Source organism: Heterodontus francisci, chromosome 1 (genome assembly GCF_036365525.1).
Source record: "Heterodontus francisci isolate sHetFra1 chromosome 1, sHetFra1.hap1, whole genome shotgun sequence".
Classification (NCBI taxonomy): Eukaryota; Metazoa; Chordata; class Chondrichthyes; order Heterodontiformes; family Heterodontidae; genus Heterodontus; species Heterodontus francisci.
In genome coordinates this window covers 285202139-285219466 of record NC_090371.1, presented here as the reverse complement: position 1 = coordinate 285219466, position 17328 = coordinate 285202139, and the positions used below count along the sequence as shown (strand labels likewise).

The window sequence follows — 17328 nt, the reverse complement described above, 5'->3', positions numbered from 1 at the left end:
AGTACTGACCCTCCGACAGTGCTGCTCTCCCTCAGTACTGACCCTCCGACAGTGCAGCACTCCCTCAGTACTGACCCTCCGACAGTGCAGCACTCCCTCAGTACTGACCCTCCGACAATGCGGTGCTCCCTCTGTACTGACCCTCCGACAGTGCTGCACTCCCTCAGTACTTCAGTGGAGGGCCAGTCTGATTTCTGTGTGTCTCTGCAGTGGGCGTTGAAGTTATGAATTTGTAACAGGGAAGCTGAGCTCAGAGCAGGAAGAGGAAGAGATAAAAGTTGCTGCTATTGGAATGCGGGACACTCCGGGAGGAAGGTTCATCAGGGAGTTGTTCCCATTGCAGGGCAACTGATATTCCCTCCGGCTGCAGACTCCTCCCTCCCTCCCTCCTCAATGGGTGCTGCACTGCTTTAAAGTTTGTGGAAGTTGAGATGAAGGGTGTTTGAGCGGTGGAGAGAAGCCGCTCGGATCAGCAGGAGTCCGGTAATCCCAGAGGAACAGAGTGTGCTTGCCGCACTCAGCGCCTGGGAGGAGGGAGGAGGGAGGAGGAGGAGGAGGAGGAGGAGATGGAGATGGACAGTCCCGGAAAGGAGCTGCCAGGTGCGGCTGTCCCGGGAGGAGACAGGTGAGTGAGACTGGCAGAGTCACTGAGACCGGGGAACTGCGGCTGGAAGTTTATCAGGTTAAGAGTTAGGTTTATTTTACACCAAATAAATTCATTGCTGGACAAATTCTCCAGGAAATAGATAACATTTTTTAAAATCTAAGATTGTTTAAAAAAGTTGTAAAAGTTTTACGAATGGTCCTGTATTTAAGTTGAAACCTTGTTTTTGACTAAGCTAAAGTTTGAGGGAATTTCCTTTCTCTCCTGGCTAGTGTCTTAATTTTGCCTCTTGCAGTGGGACTGACATTAATCTGTACTTTGTTTCTCTCAACTATAATCTACTTCATGTCTTTATTCTGGTCAAGCTGTGCCCTCTGTGGCGTTACTTTTTTTTTAAAGGTGCCAGTCACAGCACTTTCACCACCGGCTCAGAAGGCTGTAAATCCAGTCCCATAATCTTCTGACTCAATATTAATACTAAAACAGATTGTCTGGTCATTGCTGTTTGTGGGATCTTGCTGTGTGCAAATTGCTGTTGCGTTTCCTACATTACAACAGTGACCACACTTCAAAAGCACTCATTGGCTGTAAAGCACTTTGGGAAATCCTGAGGTTCTGAAATTATAAGCATTTCTATCTTTAACAACATTTCTACAATAAGGTGTACAAACCTGCCCTCAGAACTCCCAACTGTAGGCTAACTGACTGATCAGAAATTCTTTGCTTTTGTACTTTGCCTCTATTTACAGAATTCAAAAATGTCAGGGTGTAGAGTTTGGAGGTGACTCTCTATCCTCTAAGACATTGAACTTAAAAGAAGTGAGGTCTCCAAAGTGTAGCTTGTAACTGGGGTTTAACTGGCCCTGAATTACATCCTCTGTGATGAGACTGTCTCCTCCAGGGAAATCACACTTCACTTTGGTGTGGAGTTGGCTTGTGGAAGTCTCTCAGTGAAGTTGGAGTTTCAATGGAGGATAATTCTAACCTCAGCCATCAAAGAAATGGAAAGGAGTATTGGGTGAGGGCTGTGGCAGCTCAGTCATTGAGCATGTTCAAAACAGACATCGAGAGATATCTGGATACTAATGACATCGAAGGATAAGGGGACAGCGCGGGAAAGCAGCATCGAGGTAGATGACCAGCCATGATTTAGCTGAATGGCAGAGCAGGCTTGATGGGCTGAATGGCCTACTCCTGCTCCTATATTCCTATCTTCCTATGTTAACATCGAATGGTCAAGAGATGGCAAATATCATAAAGAATCTTTTAGACATGTTTTCACAAATCCAAATGCCATGGGCTGCCTTCTAGTTCTGAGATCGTCGGTGAGTCCTGTGATCTCAGCAGGAAACTGCATTTCCAACTCTGATATTTCCTTCCTCAGCCCTGAAAACTCTACAGCAGTTATTTTAACTTTCACCAGTGTTGTAGAATAGGCAATATCCCACAGTTTGGAGTACTGAGGGCAGTTTGTGCACCTTATTGTAGAAATTATTCTCTGGGGTGGAGAATTACAAAGATTCACCAGCCTCTGAATGTAGAAATTTTCTCCTCATCTCAAGTCTTAAATGGCCAACACCTTATTCTGAGACTATATCCCCTGATTCTAGACTCACTAGCCAGGAGAAACATCCTATCCACATCCACTCTGTCTCGTCCTGTAAGAATTTTATAAGTTTCAATGAGATCACTTCTCATTCTTCAAAACTCTAGAGAATACAGGTCCAGTTTCCTCAATCTCTCCTCATAGGACAATCCCGCCATCCCGGGGATTAGTCTGGTGAATCTCTGTTGCACTCCCTCCTAGACAAGTATATCCTTCCTTAGATAAGGAGACCAAACTGTACACAATACTCCAGGTACAGTCTCACCAAGGCTCTATACAAATGCAGCAAGACTTCTTTACTCTTGTACTCCAATCCCCTTGTAATGAAGGCCAACATACCATTTGCCTTCCTAATTGCTTGCTGCACCTGCATACTAGCTTTTAGTGACTCATGAACAAGGAGATTAAGGTCTCTTTGGACATCAACACATCCCTACCTCTCACCAGTTAAGAAATACTCTGTCTTTCTGTTTTTCTACCAAAGTGGATAACTTCACATTATATTCCATCTGCCATATTCTTGCCCATTCACTTAGCCTGTCCAAGTCCACTTGAAGCATCCTTGCATCCTCCTCACAACTTGTGTTCCCACCTAGTTTTGTGTCATCAGCAAATTTGGAAATATTACATTTAGTCCCCACATCCAAATTATTAATATAGATTGTGAACAGCTGTGGCCCAAGCACTGATCCTTGCAGTACCTCAATAGTAACAGCCTGCCATCCTGAGAATGACCCGTTTATTCCTACTCTCTGTTTTCTGTCTGTTAACTCTCAATCCATTCTCAATCCAGACCAGTATATTATCCCCAATCCCATGTGCTCTAATTTTGATCACTAACCTCCTGTGTGGGACCTTATCAAAAGTCTTCTGAAAATCCAAATACACCACATCCACTGGTTCTCCTTTATCTATGCTACAAGTAACATCCTCAAAAAACTCCAACAGGTTTGTCAAACATGATTTCCCTTTCACAAATCCATGTTGACTCTGTCCAATCATATCATTACTTTTTAAGTGTCTAGTTATCACATCCTTTATAATAGATTCTAACATTTTCCCTACTACTGATGTCAAACTAACAGGTCTGTAGTTCCCCATTTTCTCTCTCCCTCCTTTCATAAATAGTGGGATTACATTTGCTACTTTCCAGTCTGCAGGAACCTTTCCAGACCTTTGGAATTTTGAAAGATAACCACCGATACATCCACCATCTCGATAGCCACCTCCTTCAATACTCTGGTTGGCAGTTCATCTGGTCCAGGGGATTAATTAACCTTCAATTCAGTTAATTTTTCAAGTACTACTCTTTATTAATACTAATTTCTTGTAGTTCCTCATTTTCCAAGTCCCTTTGTTCCCTAGTATTTCTGGGATATTTTCTGTATCTTCCTCCATGAAGACAGACACAAAGTAATTGTTTAGTTTCTCCGCCATTTCCCTAATCTCCATTATAAATTCTCCTGTCTCCGTAATAGACCCACATTTGTCCTTGCTAATCTTTTCCTTTTCACATACCTAAAGAAGATTTTACAGTCCGCCTTTATGTTTCTAGCTAGCTTGTATTCATATTCTCTTTTCCCTTTCTTTATCAATTTCTTGGTCATCCTTTGCTTGATTCTAAATTGCTTCCAATTCTCAGGTTTACCACTTTTTCTGGCAACCTTCTAAGCCACTTCCTTTGATCTAATGCAATCTTTAACTTCTTTTGTGAGCCACAGTTGATTCATCTTTCCTGTTAGGTTTTTGTGTCTTAGAGGAATGTATATTTGTTGTAGATCTTCTTCTTCTTCGTCCTCCTCCTTGTCTCGAGACACAATGGGTAAGCGCCTGGAGGTGGTCAGTGGTTTGTGAAGCAGCGCCTGGAGTGGCTATAAAGGCCAATTCTAGAGTGACAGACTCTTCCACACGTGCTACAGATAAAGTTGTTTGTCGGGGCAGTTACACAGTTGGCTCTCCCCTTGCGCTTCTGTCTTTTTTCCTGCCAACTGCTAAGTCTCTTCGACTGGCCACACTTTAGCCCCGCCTTTATGGCTGCCCACCAGCTTTGGCGATCACTGGCAACTGACTCCCATGACTTGTGATCAATGTCACAGGACTTCATGTCCTGTTTGCAGACGTCTTTAAAGCGGAGACATGGATGGCCGGTGGGTCTGATACCAGTGGCGAGCTCGCTGTACAATGTGTCCTTGGGGATCCTGCCATCTTCCATGCGGCTCACATGGCCAAGTCATCTCAAGCGCCGCTGGCTCAGTAGGGTGTATATGCTGGGGATGTTGGCCGCCTCGAGGTCTTCTGCATTGGAGATACGGTCCTGCCACTTGATGCCAAGGATTCTCCGGAGGCAGCGAAGATGGAATGAATTGAGACGTCGCTCTTGGCTGACATACGTTGTCCAGGCCTCGCTGCTGTAGAGCAAGGTACTGAGGACACAGGCTTGATACACTTGTTCCATGTAATACTTCTTTAAATACTAGCTATTGCCTGTCTACAGTCAAATCTTTTAGTGTATTTTCCCAATTCACCTAAGCCAAACTTGCCCCTCATACCTTCATAGTTTCCTTTGTTCAGATTTAAGACCCTAGTTTCAAAATGAACTATATCACTTTCAAACTTAATGTAAAATTCTATCATATTATGGTCACTATTTCCCAAAGGCTCATTTACAGCAAGGTTATAAATAAGCCCTTTTTTATTACATAATACTATATCTAAAATAGCCCATTCCCTAGTTGATTCTTCAACATACTGCTCCAGAAACACATTTTGTACGCACTCCAGGAATTCATCCTCCACAGCAATTAGTGCTGATTAGGTTTACCCAGTCTATATGTAAATTGAAGTCATCTATAATTACTGAATTAGCCATGTTACATGCACCTTTAATTTCCTGATTTATACTGTGCCCAACATTACCACGTTACTGCTTGGCCTATAAACAGCTCCCACCAATTTTGCTGCCCCTTGCTGTTTCTTAGTTCCACCCAAATTGATTCTACATCTTGATCCTTCAATCTAAGATCCTCTCTCACTAATGTACTGATCTCGTTCCTTATTAAGAGCACTATCCCACCTCCTTTTCCTTTTTGCCTATCCTTCCTAAATGACGAATATCCTTGAATATTCAGTTCCCAGTCTTGATCACCCTGTAACAACGTCTCTGTAATGGCAATTAAATCATACCCATTTTACCTTTGTACCTTCAAATTATCTACCTTGTTGTGAATGCTGCATGCGTTCAGATAGTGTGCCCTTAACTTTGTCTTTTTAACATTATTCTGCATTCTGACCCTATTTGATACTTGCCTTTGCTTTGTCTGTCTTCTAATTTCACTTACTACTTTTCTACCTCCTGTTACCAGTTTTGCTTCCCTCCAATCTGAGCTCCCTCTGAGGTTCCCAATCCCCTGCCAATCCAGTTTAAACCCTCCCCAACAGCACTAGCAAATCTCCCTGCGAGGGTGTTTGTCCCGGTCCTGCTAAGGTACAACTTGTCCATCTTTGTACAGGTCCCACCTGCCCCAGAACAGGTCCCAATGTCTCAGAAATCTGATGCCCTCCCTCCTACACCAGTTCTCCAGCCATGTGTTCAATCGCTCAATCCTCCTATTCCTATGCTCACTAGCACGTGGCACTGGGAGTAATCCTGAGATTACTGCTTTTGAGGCCCTGTTTTTTTATCTCTTTCCTAGCTCCGTAAAATCTGCTTTCAGGACCTCATTCCTCTTCTTACCTATGTTGTTAGTACCAGTGTGGACTATGACCTCTGGCTGTTCACCCTCCCCCGGAGGAATATCCTGCAGCCGTAGAGTAGATTTTCTGAGTGCTCGCCAAGCATTCATGTCGGAAAATTGCCGACACATTATGATTTTTTCCCATCCACTGAAATGTGGGAATCTGAGATCTAGGGCGGAGTGGCGCAGTGGTTAGCACTGCAGCCTCACAGCTCCAGTGACCCGAGTTCAGTTCTGGGTACAACCTGTGCGGAGTTTGCAAGTTCTCCCTGTGACTGCGTGGGTTTTCGCCGGGTGCTCCAGTTTCCTCCCACAGCCAAAGACTTGCAGCTTGATAGGTAAATTGACCATTGTAAATTGCCCCTAGTGTAGGTAGGTGGTAGGAGAATGTGGGGAATATGGGATTAATGTTGGATTAGTATAAATGGGTGTTTGATGGTCAGCACAGACTCGGTGGGCCGAAGGGCCTGTTTCAGTGCTGTATCTCTAAAATAAATTAAAAAATGGGTGGAATCTTTCCAGCCCCGTGGAAGGTGGGACCCGAAGCAAATTCCAAGAGTTGTCGGGTTGGTTCCCTGACACATTCCCGCCTCCGAACGGTCTTACTGGAGGCAGCTGCACAGTGGCAGTGACCATCCACCCAGCAGCAGTGGGTAGCCAATTAGGGTCATTTGAGGGGCTAATGGAGGGGGGGGGGAGATGCTGCCAATGCAGGGACACTGAACAGACCCCCCACTGAGGCTGAAATGCTTAAAGGGGGTGGAATTCTTAAAATGCATACAGAAGAGCTTTTTGAGCCAGTACGTAGAAAGTCCGACAAGAGAAGGGGCAGTACTGGACCTAATCCTAGGGAATGAAGCCGGACAAGTGGTAGAAGTATCAGTGGGGGAGCATTTCGGTGTCAGTGACCATAACTCTGTAAGATTTAAGGTAGTTTTGGAAAAGGACAAAAATGGGCCAGAAATAAAGGTACTGAATTGGGGGAAGGTCGATTTCAATTTGATAAAACAGGATCTGGTCAAAGTGGACTGGAAGCAGCTACTTGTAGGAAAGTTTACATCAGACCAGTGAGAGTCATTCAAAGAGGAAATAGTGAGAGTTCAGAGCCAACATGTTCCCGTTAAGGTGAAGGGTAGGACCAACAAGTCCAGGGAACCCTGGATGTCAAGGGATATAGAGTATTGGATCAGGAAAAAAAAGGCTTATGGCAGATTCGGAGCACTGAAAACAGCGGAGGCATTAGAGGAGTATAGAAAGTGTAGGGGGGTACTTAAAAATGTAATTAGGAGAGTAAAGAAGGACATGAAAAAACATTGGGGGTCAATATAAAGGAAAATCCTAAGGCGCTTTATAAGTATATTAAGGGCAAGAGGATATCCAGGGAAAGAGTAGGGCCCATTAGGGACCAAAGTGACAATCTGTGTGTGGAGCCGGAGGACATAGGTGAGGTTTTAAATGATTACTTTTCATCTGTGTTCACTGTGGAGAAGGACAATGTAGGTGTGGAGATCAGGGAGGGGGATTGTGATATACTTGAACATATTAACATTGAAAGGGAGGAAGTATTAGATGTTTTAGCAGGCTTAAAAGTGGATTAATCCCCAGGCCCAGATGAGATGTATCCCAGGCTGTTATGTGAGGCAAGGGAGGTGATAGCAGGGGCTCTGACACAAATTTTCAAATCCTCTCTGGCCACGGGAGAGGTACCAGAGGACTGGAGGACAGCGAATGTGGTACCATTATTCAAGAAGGGTAACAGGGATAAACCAGGTAATTACAGACCAGTGAGTCTAACATCAGTGGTTGGGAAACTATTGGAAGAAATTCTGAGGGACAGGATTAATCTCCACTTGGAGAGGCAGGGAATAATCAGGGATAGTCCGCACGGCTTTGTCAGGGGGAGATTGTGTCTAACTAACTTGATTGAATTTTTCGAGGAGGTGACTAGATGTGTAGATGGGGGTAAAGCAGTTGATGTAGTCTACATGGACTTCATTAAGGCTTTTGATAAGGTCTGCATAGGAGATTGGTTAAGAAAGTAAGAGCCCATGGGATCCAGGGTAATTTGGCAAATTGGATCCAAAATTGGCTTGGTGGCAGGAAACAGAGGGTAATGTTTGAGGGTTTTTTTGCGAGTGGAAGCCTGTGACCAGTGGTGTACAACAGGGATCAGTGCTGGGACCCTTGTTGTTTGTAGTGTACATTAATGATTTAGACATGAATATAGACGGTATGATAAGTAAATTTGCAGATGACACGAAAATTGGTGGTGTCATAAATAGTGAGGAGGAAAGCCTTAGATTACAGGACAATATAGATGGGCTGGTAAGATGGGCGGAGCAGTGGCAAATGGAATTTAATCCTGAGAAGTGTGAGGTGATGCATTTTGGGAGGACTAACAAGGCAAGGGAATATACAATGGATGGTAGGACCCTAGGAAGTACAGAGGGTCAGAGGGACCTTGGTGTACTTGTCCATAGATCACTGAAGGCAGCAGCACAGGTAGATAAGGTGGTTAGGAAGGCATATGGGATACTTGCTTTTATTAGTCGAGGCATAGAATATAGGAGCAGGGAGGTTATGATGGAGCTGTATAAAATGCTAGTTAAGCCACAGCTGGAGTACTGTGTACAGTTCTGGTCACCACACTGTAGGAAGGATGTGATTGCACTGGAGAGGGTGCAGAGGAGATTCACCGGGATGTTGCCTGGGCTGGAGCATTTCAGCTATGAAGAGAGACTGGATAGGCTAGGGTTGTTTTCCTTAGAACAGAGAAGGCTGAGGGGGGACATGATTGAGGTATACAAAATTATGAGGGGCATGGATAGACTAGATAGGAAGAAACTTTTTCCCTTAGTGGAGGGGTCAATAACCAGGGGACATAGATTTCAGTTAAGGGGCAGGAGGTTTAGAGGGGATTTGAAGAAACATTTTTTCACCCAGAGGGTGGTTGGAATCTGGAATGCACTGCCTGAAGAGGTGGTAGAGGCAGGAACCCTCACAACATTTAAGAAGTATTTAGATGAGCATTTGAAACGCCATAGTGTACAAGGCTACGGGCCAAGTGCTGGAAAATGGGACTAGAATAATTAGGTGCTTGATGGCCGGCACAGACATGATGGGCCAAAGGGCCTGTTTCTGTTCTGTATAACTCTATGAATCTAAGCCCGGCAAGTACCTGGAGGTGGCCTCCTGGCAGTCGGCTGCAGGGGAAGCCATCAACGACTCCTCTAAATCCTCCCATCCTGAAGCCACAAGGATCAGACTGTCACAACCACAGGTAGAAGCAATCCTGTCAAGGGGCTCCCCCTCTAACAATGATGGTCTGACAGCTGAGGCTATCCTTCATTATTAAATTTCCATATGGCTTCAGAGAGTGTTTCCATCCTGAGTCACCCTCACTGTCTCCCACATGCTTCAGCATTGCTCACCTGTCCAGCTGTCCACAGCTTTGGCCCCCCTGATCAGACCTCCCACTTTGGGAACCCGCCCACCATCTTTAATTGGACGGCAAACGCTGAGGCGGTCTCTTAATTAGCCGCCTCCGGGAAGATTGTGCAGGTGGGCGGATCACTGAAACCATCAGGGTCGGGACCTGGAAATTGCCGGCAAACTCCAGAATCTTCCAAGATCAGAAGGTTCTGCCCAGTCTTCCAATACCATGGCTCACGCTAGGATAAACTATATCGCTTTCCCTTTTTAACTTATTAGATCAGCCCTGATCTGATTGAATGGTGGAAAAGATTTGAGGGGCTTAATGGTCGCTCCTGTTCTGATGATCCAGCATGCGCCAGTAGGAATAATGGTGACCTGAATACTGTTGAGGTCTTGCACTCTACAAGACCTCCATCCCATTCTTCCCTGTGTCATTGGCTCCTTGGTGAACCACATGTTTTAATCTTGAGCTATGTTATTTTGAATTTTGGGATGTGATAATGTGCAATGTAAATTCAACCTTTTGTTTTCAAAACACTAGCTGATGATATTGGTGCTTGTCATTCAGGCCCCTATCTGTCAAGAATGAGACATTAATTTCACCACATGAACATTGATTTTTAAATTGTTACTGGAGTAAAGAACTTGTTTTTTAAAAATACCCACCAGACCCTTGACTGGAAAGACATTTGCATAGTAACAGACAGTATTTGGAAAGGACAAAGGGGCACCTTCTGCTCCAATTTAATCCACAATGGACTTTTGATTACCAGGTGTTGAAGGTGGAGAGGCTAGCATTCCAAGTTAACTGCTAAGATGGCCGAATACACAAACAGACCTGGTCAGACCAGTTTAGTTCCATGACTAACTGGCTGTTGGAGTTTTTTTAAATTGAACTTGCCACAGAGTTTTAAAACTCAAAAAGCTGTTTGCTCCTGGACTGAGAACATCTCTCTCCTGTCTGCTCCTATCTCTTTCTCATGAAACTGAAGACCCATTGAAGACACATGAACCCCAAGAGAGAAAAGTCTCCTACAGCGAACAAGGTTAAGAAGAATACTGGGTCCCAACGAAAAGCAAGAATTACCTACAAAAGGATTACAGTGAGCTCGAAGCACAGTTATAAGAAACTCCTCTGAAAATGCCTCAAACCTCTGTACTTTATTTTTTCTTCTGCTCTTTTCTGTCCCTATTTGCATGTGTGTATTGCATATACATGCTAGCATGGGGCACGGCGTGTATCCGTAGGCGTTAACCGAATTAGAGTTCAAGTTTAAGTTTTAAGAAAGTTCACTTTTCTTCTTTAAACCTCCATTTGTCCTCCATTTTTTTGCCTTATAATTGGAAAGTGGTGAACAAGGATTCACCAAGGGGGTGCTCAAAACACTGTGTTTAAAATTAAATCCTGATACAATAAGACCAGATGAAGGCTGAGAAAGACCCCTAGACACCTTTCTCACCTGGTCATAACATGCTGAATAGTTTTACACTCAGTTCACAGTGGCAGTGAAAATCTGGAATAAAATTCACTGCCATTTAGTTGCTCAGGGAAGTTTTCTTCTGTGTTTGCAGAATCTCATCCCTTCAGCTGTTCCGAAGAAACCGAGTGAGGCTTGTTGATGAATTTGGAGACAGAATTGACTGGATTCTGGATCAAGCTTTGCAAATTCAGTTAATTTCAAAGGATGATTATGAAGATGTGAAGTACATCCCTGGACCCAGGAGGAAGGTTCGAGCTCTGCTGGATATTATCGATTGCTGTGGAGAAACAGTGGCTGATCAATTCTGTTCACTCTTTGACAAAACGAAAGATGTGCCTGAAAAGGAAACGGTGCCCAGCGGTAAGTATGCTCCCCATTAATACAATACTGTTGCCTTTTATAATAAAGGTTGATATAAAGGTACAAAGGAGTTGATGTGAGCTCAGTTTGGGATGTTTTGTTCCAGTTTAGGCTGCCTCAGTGTTAAAGTTTAGTCTGACTGTGAAGTGGTTTTAGCTGTATTCAGATGGTAAACTTGTGTAAATTAGTGTCAATGTTCAAATTTCACTCTGGAATGAAACAGTGCCATGTTGGCCCTTTGCTGACCTCAGATTGTATTTACAGCAGCAAAACCACTTGATACCATTGTGAGTTATAGTGTGAACACACCCTCATATACACTCAAGTGAGATTTTTCTCTGCATTTGCTATGACTGCTACTATCGAGCTATTAAAGAATAATCTTTTGGAGTTAGCACTGTCAGGGTGAGAGTGTGGTTTAGAGAATTGGGCATGGAGGACGTTAAAGCAGAAGTGTTTTGGGGCATCCTGAGGTTGTGAAAGGTGCTATATAAATGCAATAGAGTCAGCAGTATTGGTGGGGTGTTGTGCAGCTCAATCTGTAGAGTATAAACCAACTCAATCACCCATTTAATGCTTAATACTGTACTTATTGCAAAAAAAGAGAAAGACTTGCATTTCTATAGCACCTTTCATGGCTTCAGGACATCCCAAAGTGCTTTACAGCCAATTAAGTACTTTTTGTGTAGTCACTGTTGTAATGTAGGAAGCATGAAAGCTGACTTGCACACAGCAAGCTCTCACAAACAGCAATGTGATTCTGACTAGATCCTCAGTGTTAGTGATGTTGGTTGAGGGATAAATATTGACCCTGGAAATTTCTCAAGGATGATTATTAGGTTGGGGTTTGTGCACTTTTTTTAGTTGACCAATCAGCTGTTTAAATTGTGGGTCAGTCTCTCCTCAGAGTAGCTACAATGTCGAGGCAGCCACATAACGCACTGTTTTGAAGACGAGTGCCGGAGAGAGAGGCAGCTGGTTAAATAAAGACAAGCTGGTCAGTGTTGGGCAGTAGGGAATGACCAGCCCATCAGTTAGTTCCACTGTTTGACCAAACTCATCACACTAACCTGATTCTACTGTGATTATTACATAGAATTTCGAGCACAATAACAGCCCTTCAGCTCAACAGTTCCATGCTGGTATTCTCAACACAAGCCTCTTCCCATCCCTCTTCATCTAACCTCATTGACAGATTCTTGTAGACTTTTCTCCTTCGCGTACTTATCTAGCTTCCCCTTAAATACTTTATGACTTCAGTGTTTGAAATGTAGTTTTATATCTCTGCAGAACACTCAACGTTGATAAAGAAACACAAGCAAGTTCTTAGTCGGAGGAATGAGATGATGATGTATTATAACACAAGACCGGGAGAGAAAATGTACCTTTCCGATCAGTTCACCAACTTGCTGCTTGTGAAAGGACACTGCAGCCTCGAATTCAAAAAACATGAGTTACTGTCTTTTGGGCTGCATCGCATTCACTTACAGGAGAAGAGCCAGGAGATGGAGATCAGACCATCCCAGTTATTTATGCAGATCAATGATAAGCGAGCTCCCAACAAAATCCTGGTCTCTGGAGTGGCAGGAATAGGAAAGACTGTCCTGTTGCAGAAGATTGTTTATGATTGGGCGAATAATCGGTGCTTCGATAACTTTGAGTTTGTCCTGCAATTTACATTCAGGGATTTTAATTTGATTAATAAACCGATGAGTTTCAGAAATTTGATTTTGAAGAAGAATGGTCATTTGTCGAAAGCGCTTAATTCCATTTTCAAAGCTCCAGAGAATCTGCTGGTAATTCTGGATGGTTTTGATGAATTTAAGTTTTGTGCTCGTTTAGATGGGGATTGCTATATCACTGATCCGGACGAGGAAGGTGATCTGACAGACATCATCCACAGCCTCTTCCGAGGGGAACTTCTTGAGGGGGCCTCAATCCTTCTGACCAGCCGTCCCACAGCCATTAATTACATCCCCGTGGAGACTATCGACCGTTTTGTAATCATCACTGGGTTTTCTGAAAAGGACATCAGAAACTTCTTCCTGAAATATTATCAAGATGAAGAACTTGGCTGTAGAATGTTTCAGCTGGTGAAAGAAAATGATTTCCTCTTCACCTTGTGTTTTGTACCTGCCTTTTGTTATATTGTCTGCAGCGTTTTGAAAGAAAAGGAAGGGGAGGATCATAAACAGCCAAAAACAATGACTGACATTTACAGCCACTACCTCACTATGGTGCTGAAACACCACTCGCGGCCCCAGCCCTCGGGAGGGGAGCACTTGACTCAAATGCTCCGAAACTTGGGCAGGTTGGCATTCGACAAACTGCTTCAGCATGACACGCTGTTCTACCAACATGATTTAGAGGCTCACTGCATTGAGCGAAATACCTTTGTGGATAGTTTTCTGGACAAAACCTGTGTTCAGGAGCCAGACTGTGTGGAAAGTGTCTTCTCTTTCACACACTTCACCATCCAGGAGTTTTTTGCAGCCTTGCACTATGTGCTAGAACCTGAATCTTTCCCAGACATGATGAATGTGGACACGATGAACAAATACAAGATGGGCACAGGTTTCTTGGATATTTTCCACCGGTTTCTGTCGGGTCTGTTGGCTGGAAGGAACCAGGCCCTGCTCTCTAAGCACATGAAGTTGGACAAAGCCACAAAGTGCGAGTCCTACTATAGCTGGCTGTTGGAAGGTATTATGGAACATTGTGAAAATGGATCGAATATCTTGAACCTTCTCCACTGTCTATTCGAACAGCAAAATGACTCATTAGCTGAGAGAATAAAACCCAAAAGTCTACGCATTCACATTGGGGACAATGCTCTTTGTCCAGTGGATTTCAGTGTGCTGAAATACTTTCTGGACTTGAGAATTGGAGATCTGCAGGAACTGGATCTTACAGCCACAAACATAAACAGTGCAGCACTGAAGAATCTGCAACCATATTTACACCAATGTGAGAGATTGTGGTAAGTGCTTTTTCTATTTCTTCTTGGGATTTGGTGACATGAACAAGCCCGTATTTATTGTTGCTCACTAGTTGCCCTGAAGGTATTATGTAACGTGCTTCAGGAATATTAGTGACCCAGCTGTGCTGATACAACAAAACAGCAGTTCCCAGGGCCTTGTTTTTCATGCAAAATACTTTGATTCGATATTTATAAATTACCATGGTGGGATTTAAAATCATGACGTAGAAACTTGACTTGGGCGGTTCTGTGAAAGTTGCAGAAGTAGCTCTGGGGGGATTGGTGGAGAGGGGAAGGGGGCCATAAGTAAGAGGTGTCGCTGGCCACACTGCCTCCAGACTTTGTCTAAACTGTGGGTCTTGTGCACCCTTGGTAAGATCCTGGTGGAGTCCCTGATCTGGCCCCCAAGACATCAGTTAATTGGATATCCACCACTGGGTAGAGTAGCGCTTGGGTAGTAGAGTAGGGGACTGACGAGTCCCTGCATCTGCTGCTCACCTGTCTCTGGCAAGATCGGCTGGAAGCGGGAATGCATCAGCCCACTGACCTGACAGCAACCTTTCAGATTTCACACCCTGTCCCGCCACCACAGGTCTCATATGATTCTGCCCATTATTTCCCTCTCTTACTCACAGACTTTGTTGAGTTCCTACCTCTCTCTCTCTCTCTCTCTCTCTCTCTCTATTATGGTTCATCCATTTGTGCCATGTCTCACCTGTGCTTGTTCCTCCTTTGGAGTCTCCCCAGTTCCCTCCTCCGAACTCTACTCTACCTAGTGCCGCTCACAAGAAATAATTCACCTGAGAGAGCAGACTGGGTCTTGGTTCAACATCTCATCCGGCAGCGCAACGTTCCCTCAGCGCTGACCATCCGGTAGCGCGGCGCTCCCTCAGCGCTGACCCTCCGGCAGCGCGGCGCTCCCTCAGCGCTGACCCTCCGGCAGTGCAGCACAGAGGGAGTATCAGCCTGGATTTTGATCTTAAGTGGCTGGAGCTGGACTTGAACCCACATCTTTCTAACTCCGAGGTGGGAGAGTGACCCACTGAGCCATGGCTGACCCTTTACACACACATGTTGTCATTGCATGTGATGAGTTCTGAAAAAAATATCAGGACAGAATGCCCAAGGAACAAAACGAACTTCAGGTAAAGGGCTAACTGCAGCTCCAAGTCCCTGCACCAGATTTCTAACATGGACAGTTTGATGGGTAAACATTTTTGTACATTATTTATACTTATTAGGTTGGCTGTGTTAAGCAATGTGGCTGCTTAAATAAATGAGGAAGAATTGAACAATTTAATCTAGTTTAGTGCCAGTTCCTGGGTCCAGTGATTGAAGACATTTATTTTTACACAGTGAGTTATTGTGATCTGGAATGCGCTGCCTGAAAGGGCGGTGGAAGCAGATTCAATAATAACTTTCAAAAGGGAATTGGATAAATACTTGAAAAGGAAAAATTTGCAGGACTATGAAAAGGGGGAGTGGGACTAATTGGATAACTCTTTCAAAGAGCTGGCACAGACTCGATGGGCTGAATGATCTGCTTCTGTACTGTATGAATCTATGATTCTATGAGTTATTTTATGGTTGCTAGTTTCACAAGTTTAGTAGTCGTACTGCCAATTGGTGTTCATACTGATAAACTCTCGAGATTGTGGTTCTCAAACCAACCCAAGTGACCGGATGTAGAGTTTGAGAGTGACACTCATGGAATCAAGCTTTCAATTATACAGACAGGTTGAAGGTTTTTAAAAAAATGTAAAACCAAACAGTAAGGCTTCAAAAATTTATCACTTCTATTTTAACTTACTAGGTGTGGAGAAAATAAATTGGATTTAGACGCAATTAAATTCCTGTGTGAGCTACTGAAATCTCCAGACTACAAACTGAAGCTGCTGGGGTAATGAAACCAGATTCTTTATTGAAGACACTGGAAACTCTCTGATACATGTACATTGTCAATGGACCTGAGATCCCAGCCAAGCCTCAGAAGTATCTGCTGCCCTGCCTTTCTAAGAGTGGCTCGGGGTGGGAGCTGCTGAAGGATCTGAGACCATAGCCCATCTCACTACACATAATCCCCAGACTGATATTTGTGAGGGAATCACTATCTTTAGGCGTGGGGTGGGGGGTGGGGAGGTGTACCCTTTTGTCCTACTCTGCCTCCACTGCAGCAGTGGAGGTGGGACAATTGGAATTTCAGCCTCATTGAGGCTCAGGTTTCTAGAGAATGCATTTGGAGAATTCTTACTTGGAACTTTGTTTTTTTTTAACATTCGTTTCATGGGATGTGGGCGTCGCTGACATTTATTACTCATCCCGAATTGCCCTCGAGAAGGTGGTGGTAAGCTGCCTGCTGCCTTATTACAGTTAGATATGTGGTTATATGGTGATAGCTACTTTTTATGGACAGCTGTTAACTTGTAGGTGTCTGTATATCAGACTATTTCCAGTTTAGTTCTAAAGTAATTGTGCAATGCTATGGGGCGATACTTTATACTGTGTGGTGTTGGCCAGTGATTGGTCCAACCCAGGCTCTCAGCTCCTGCCATTCCCAAAAAAACAGCTCCTGGCTTCTTTCCCATGCCAGCTCTTCCCTGGCTCTGACCTCTTGGCTTACAGCATTCCATGAGGCTCCTTCCCTAACATCCTGATTATGCCCCACTCCTCAATCTGTCACACTGACTGACCCCTGCCAAAATATAAGCCCAGGCCCAGTCCCAGCTCTGCTCTGAGCACCATTGTCCTTTTCCTGCTCCAGTCACCTGTTCACCAATAACCATCGGACCTTCAACCTGAGCCAAAAATCTACTTTGACTGGTGCAACTCTCTCAATTCTGCTTACCCCACAATCGGCAGCAAGATCCTAAACCTTACAGTCAAAACGAAAGCTTACTCATTACTTAATGAAATAAATAAATTACTTTTACAATACCCTGCAGGAGGAGGCCATTCAGCCCCTCAAACCTCTTCAACTATTCAGTGAGGTTATGGCTGATCTGTGACCTAACTCCATTACCTGCCTTCGTTCCAGATCCTTCTATATCCTTGTCAAGAATAAATCTATCCATCTCAGATTTTATATTTTTAATTGAGCTAGGAAAAATATTGCTATAACAAAATTTTTA

The 17328-nt window shown here is 44.0% G+C and overlaps 1 protein-coding gene across 3 annotated transcripts in view; it reads left to right on the top strand.

Moving 5' to 3' along the window:
* Nucleotides 1-271: 271 nt before the first annotated feature.
* Nucleotides 272-17328, top strand: part of LOC137377469 (NACHT, LRR and PYD domains-containing protein 3-like) — a 31986-nt gene continuing 14929 nt past the window's right edge. The window contains exons 1-4 of one of the 3 annotated variants that reach the window (XM_068047086.1): nt 272-625; nt 10952-11220; nt 12511-14200; nt 16014-16100. In XM_068047086.1, coding sequence (XP_067903187.1) covers nt 567-625; nt 10952-11220; nt 12511-14200; nt 16014-16100 — 2105 coding nt within the window. In that variant the 5' untranslated portion in view covers nt 272-566. The remainder of the gene's footprint in view (nt 626-10951; nt 11221-12510; nt 14201-16013; nt 16101-17328) is intronic. The other 2 variants (XM_068047104.1, XM_068047095.1) reach the window with 2 other exon arrangements.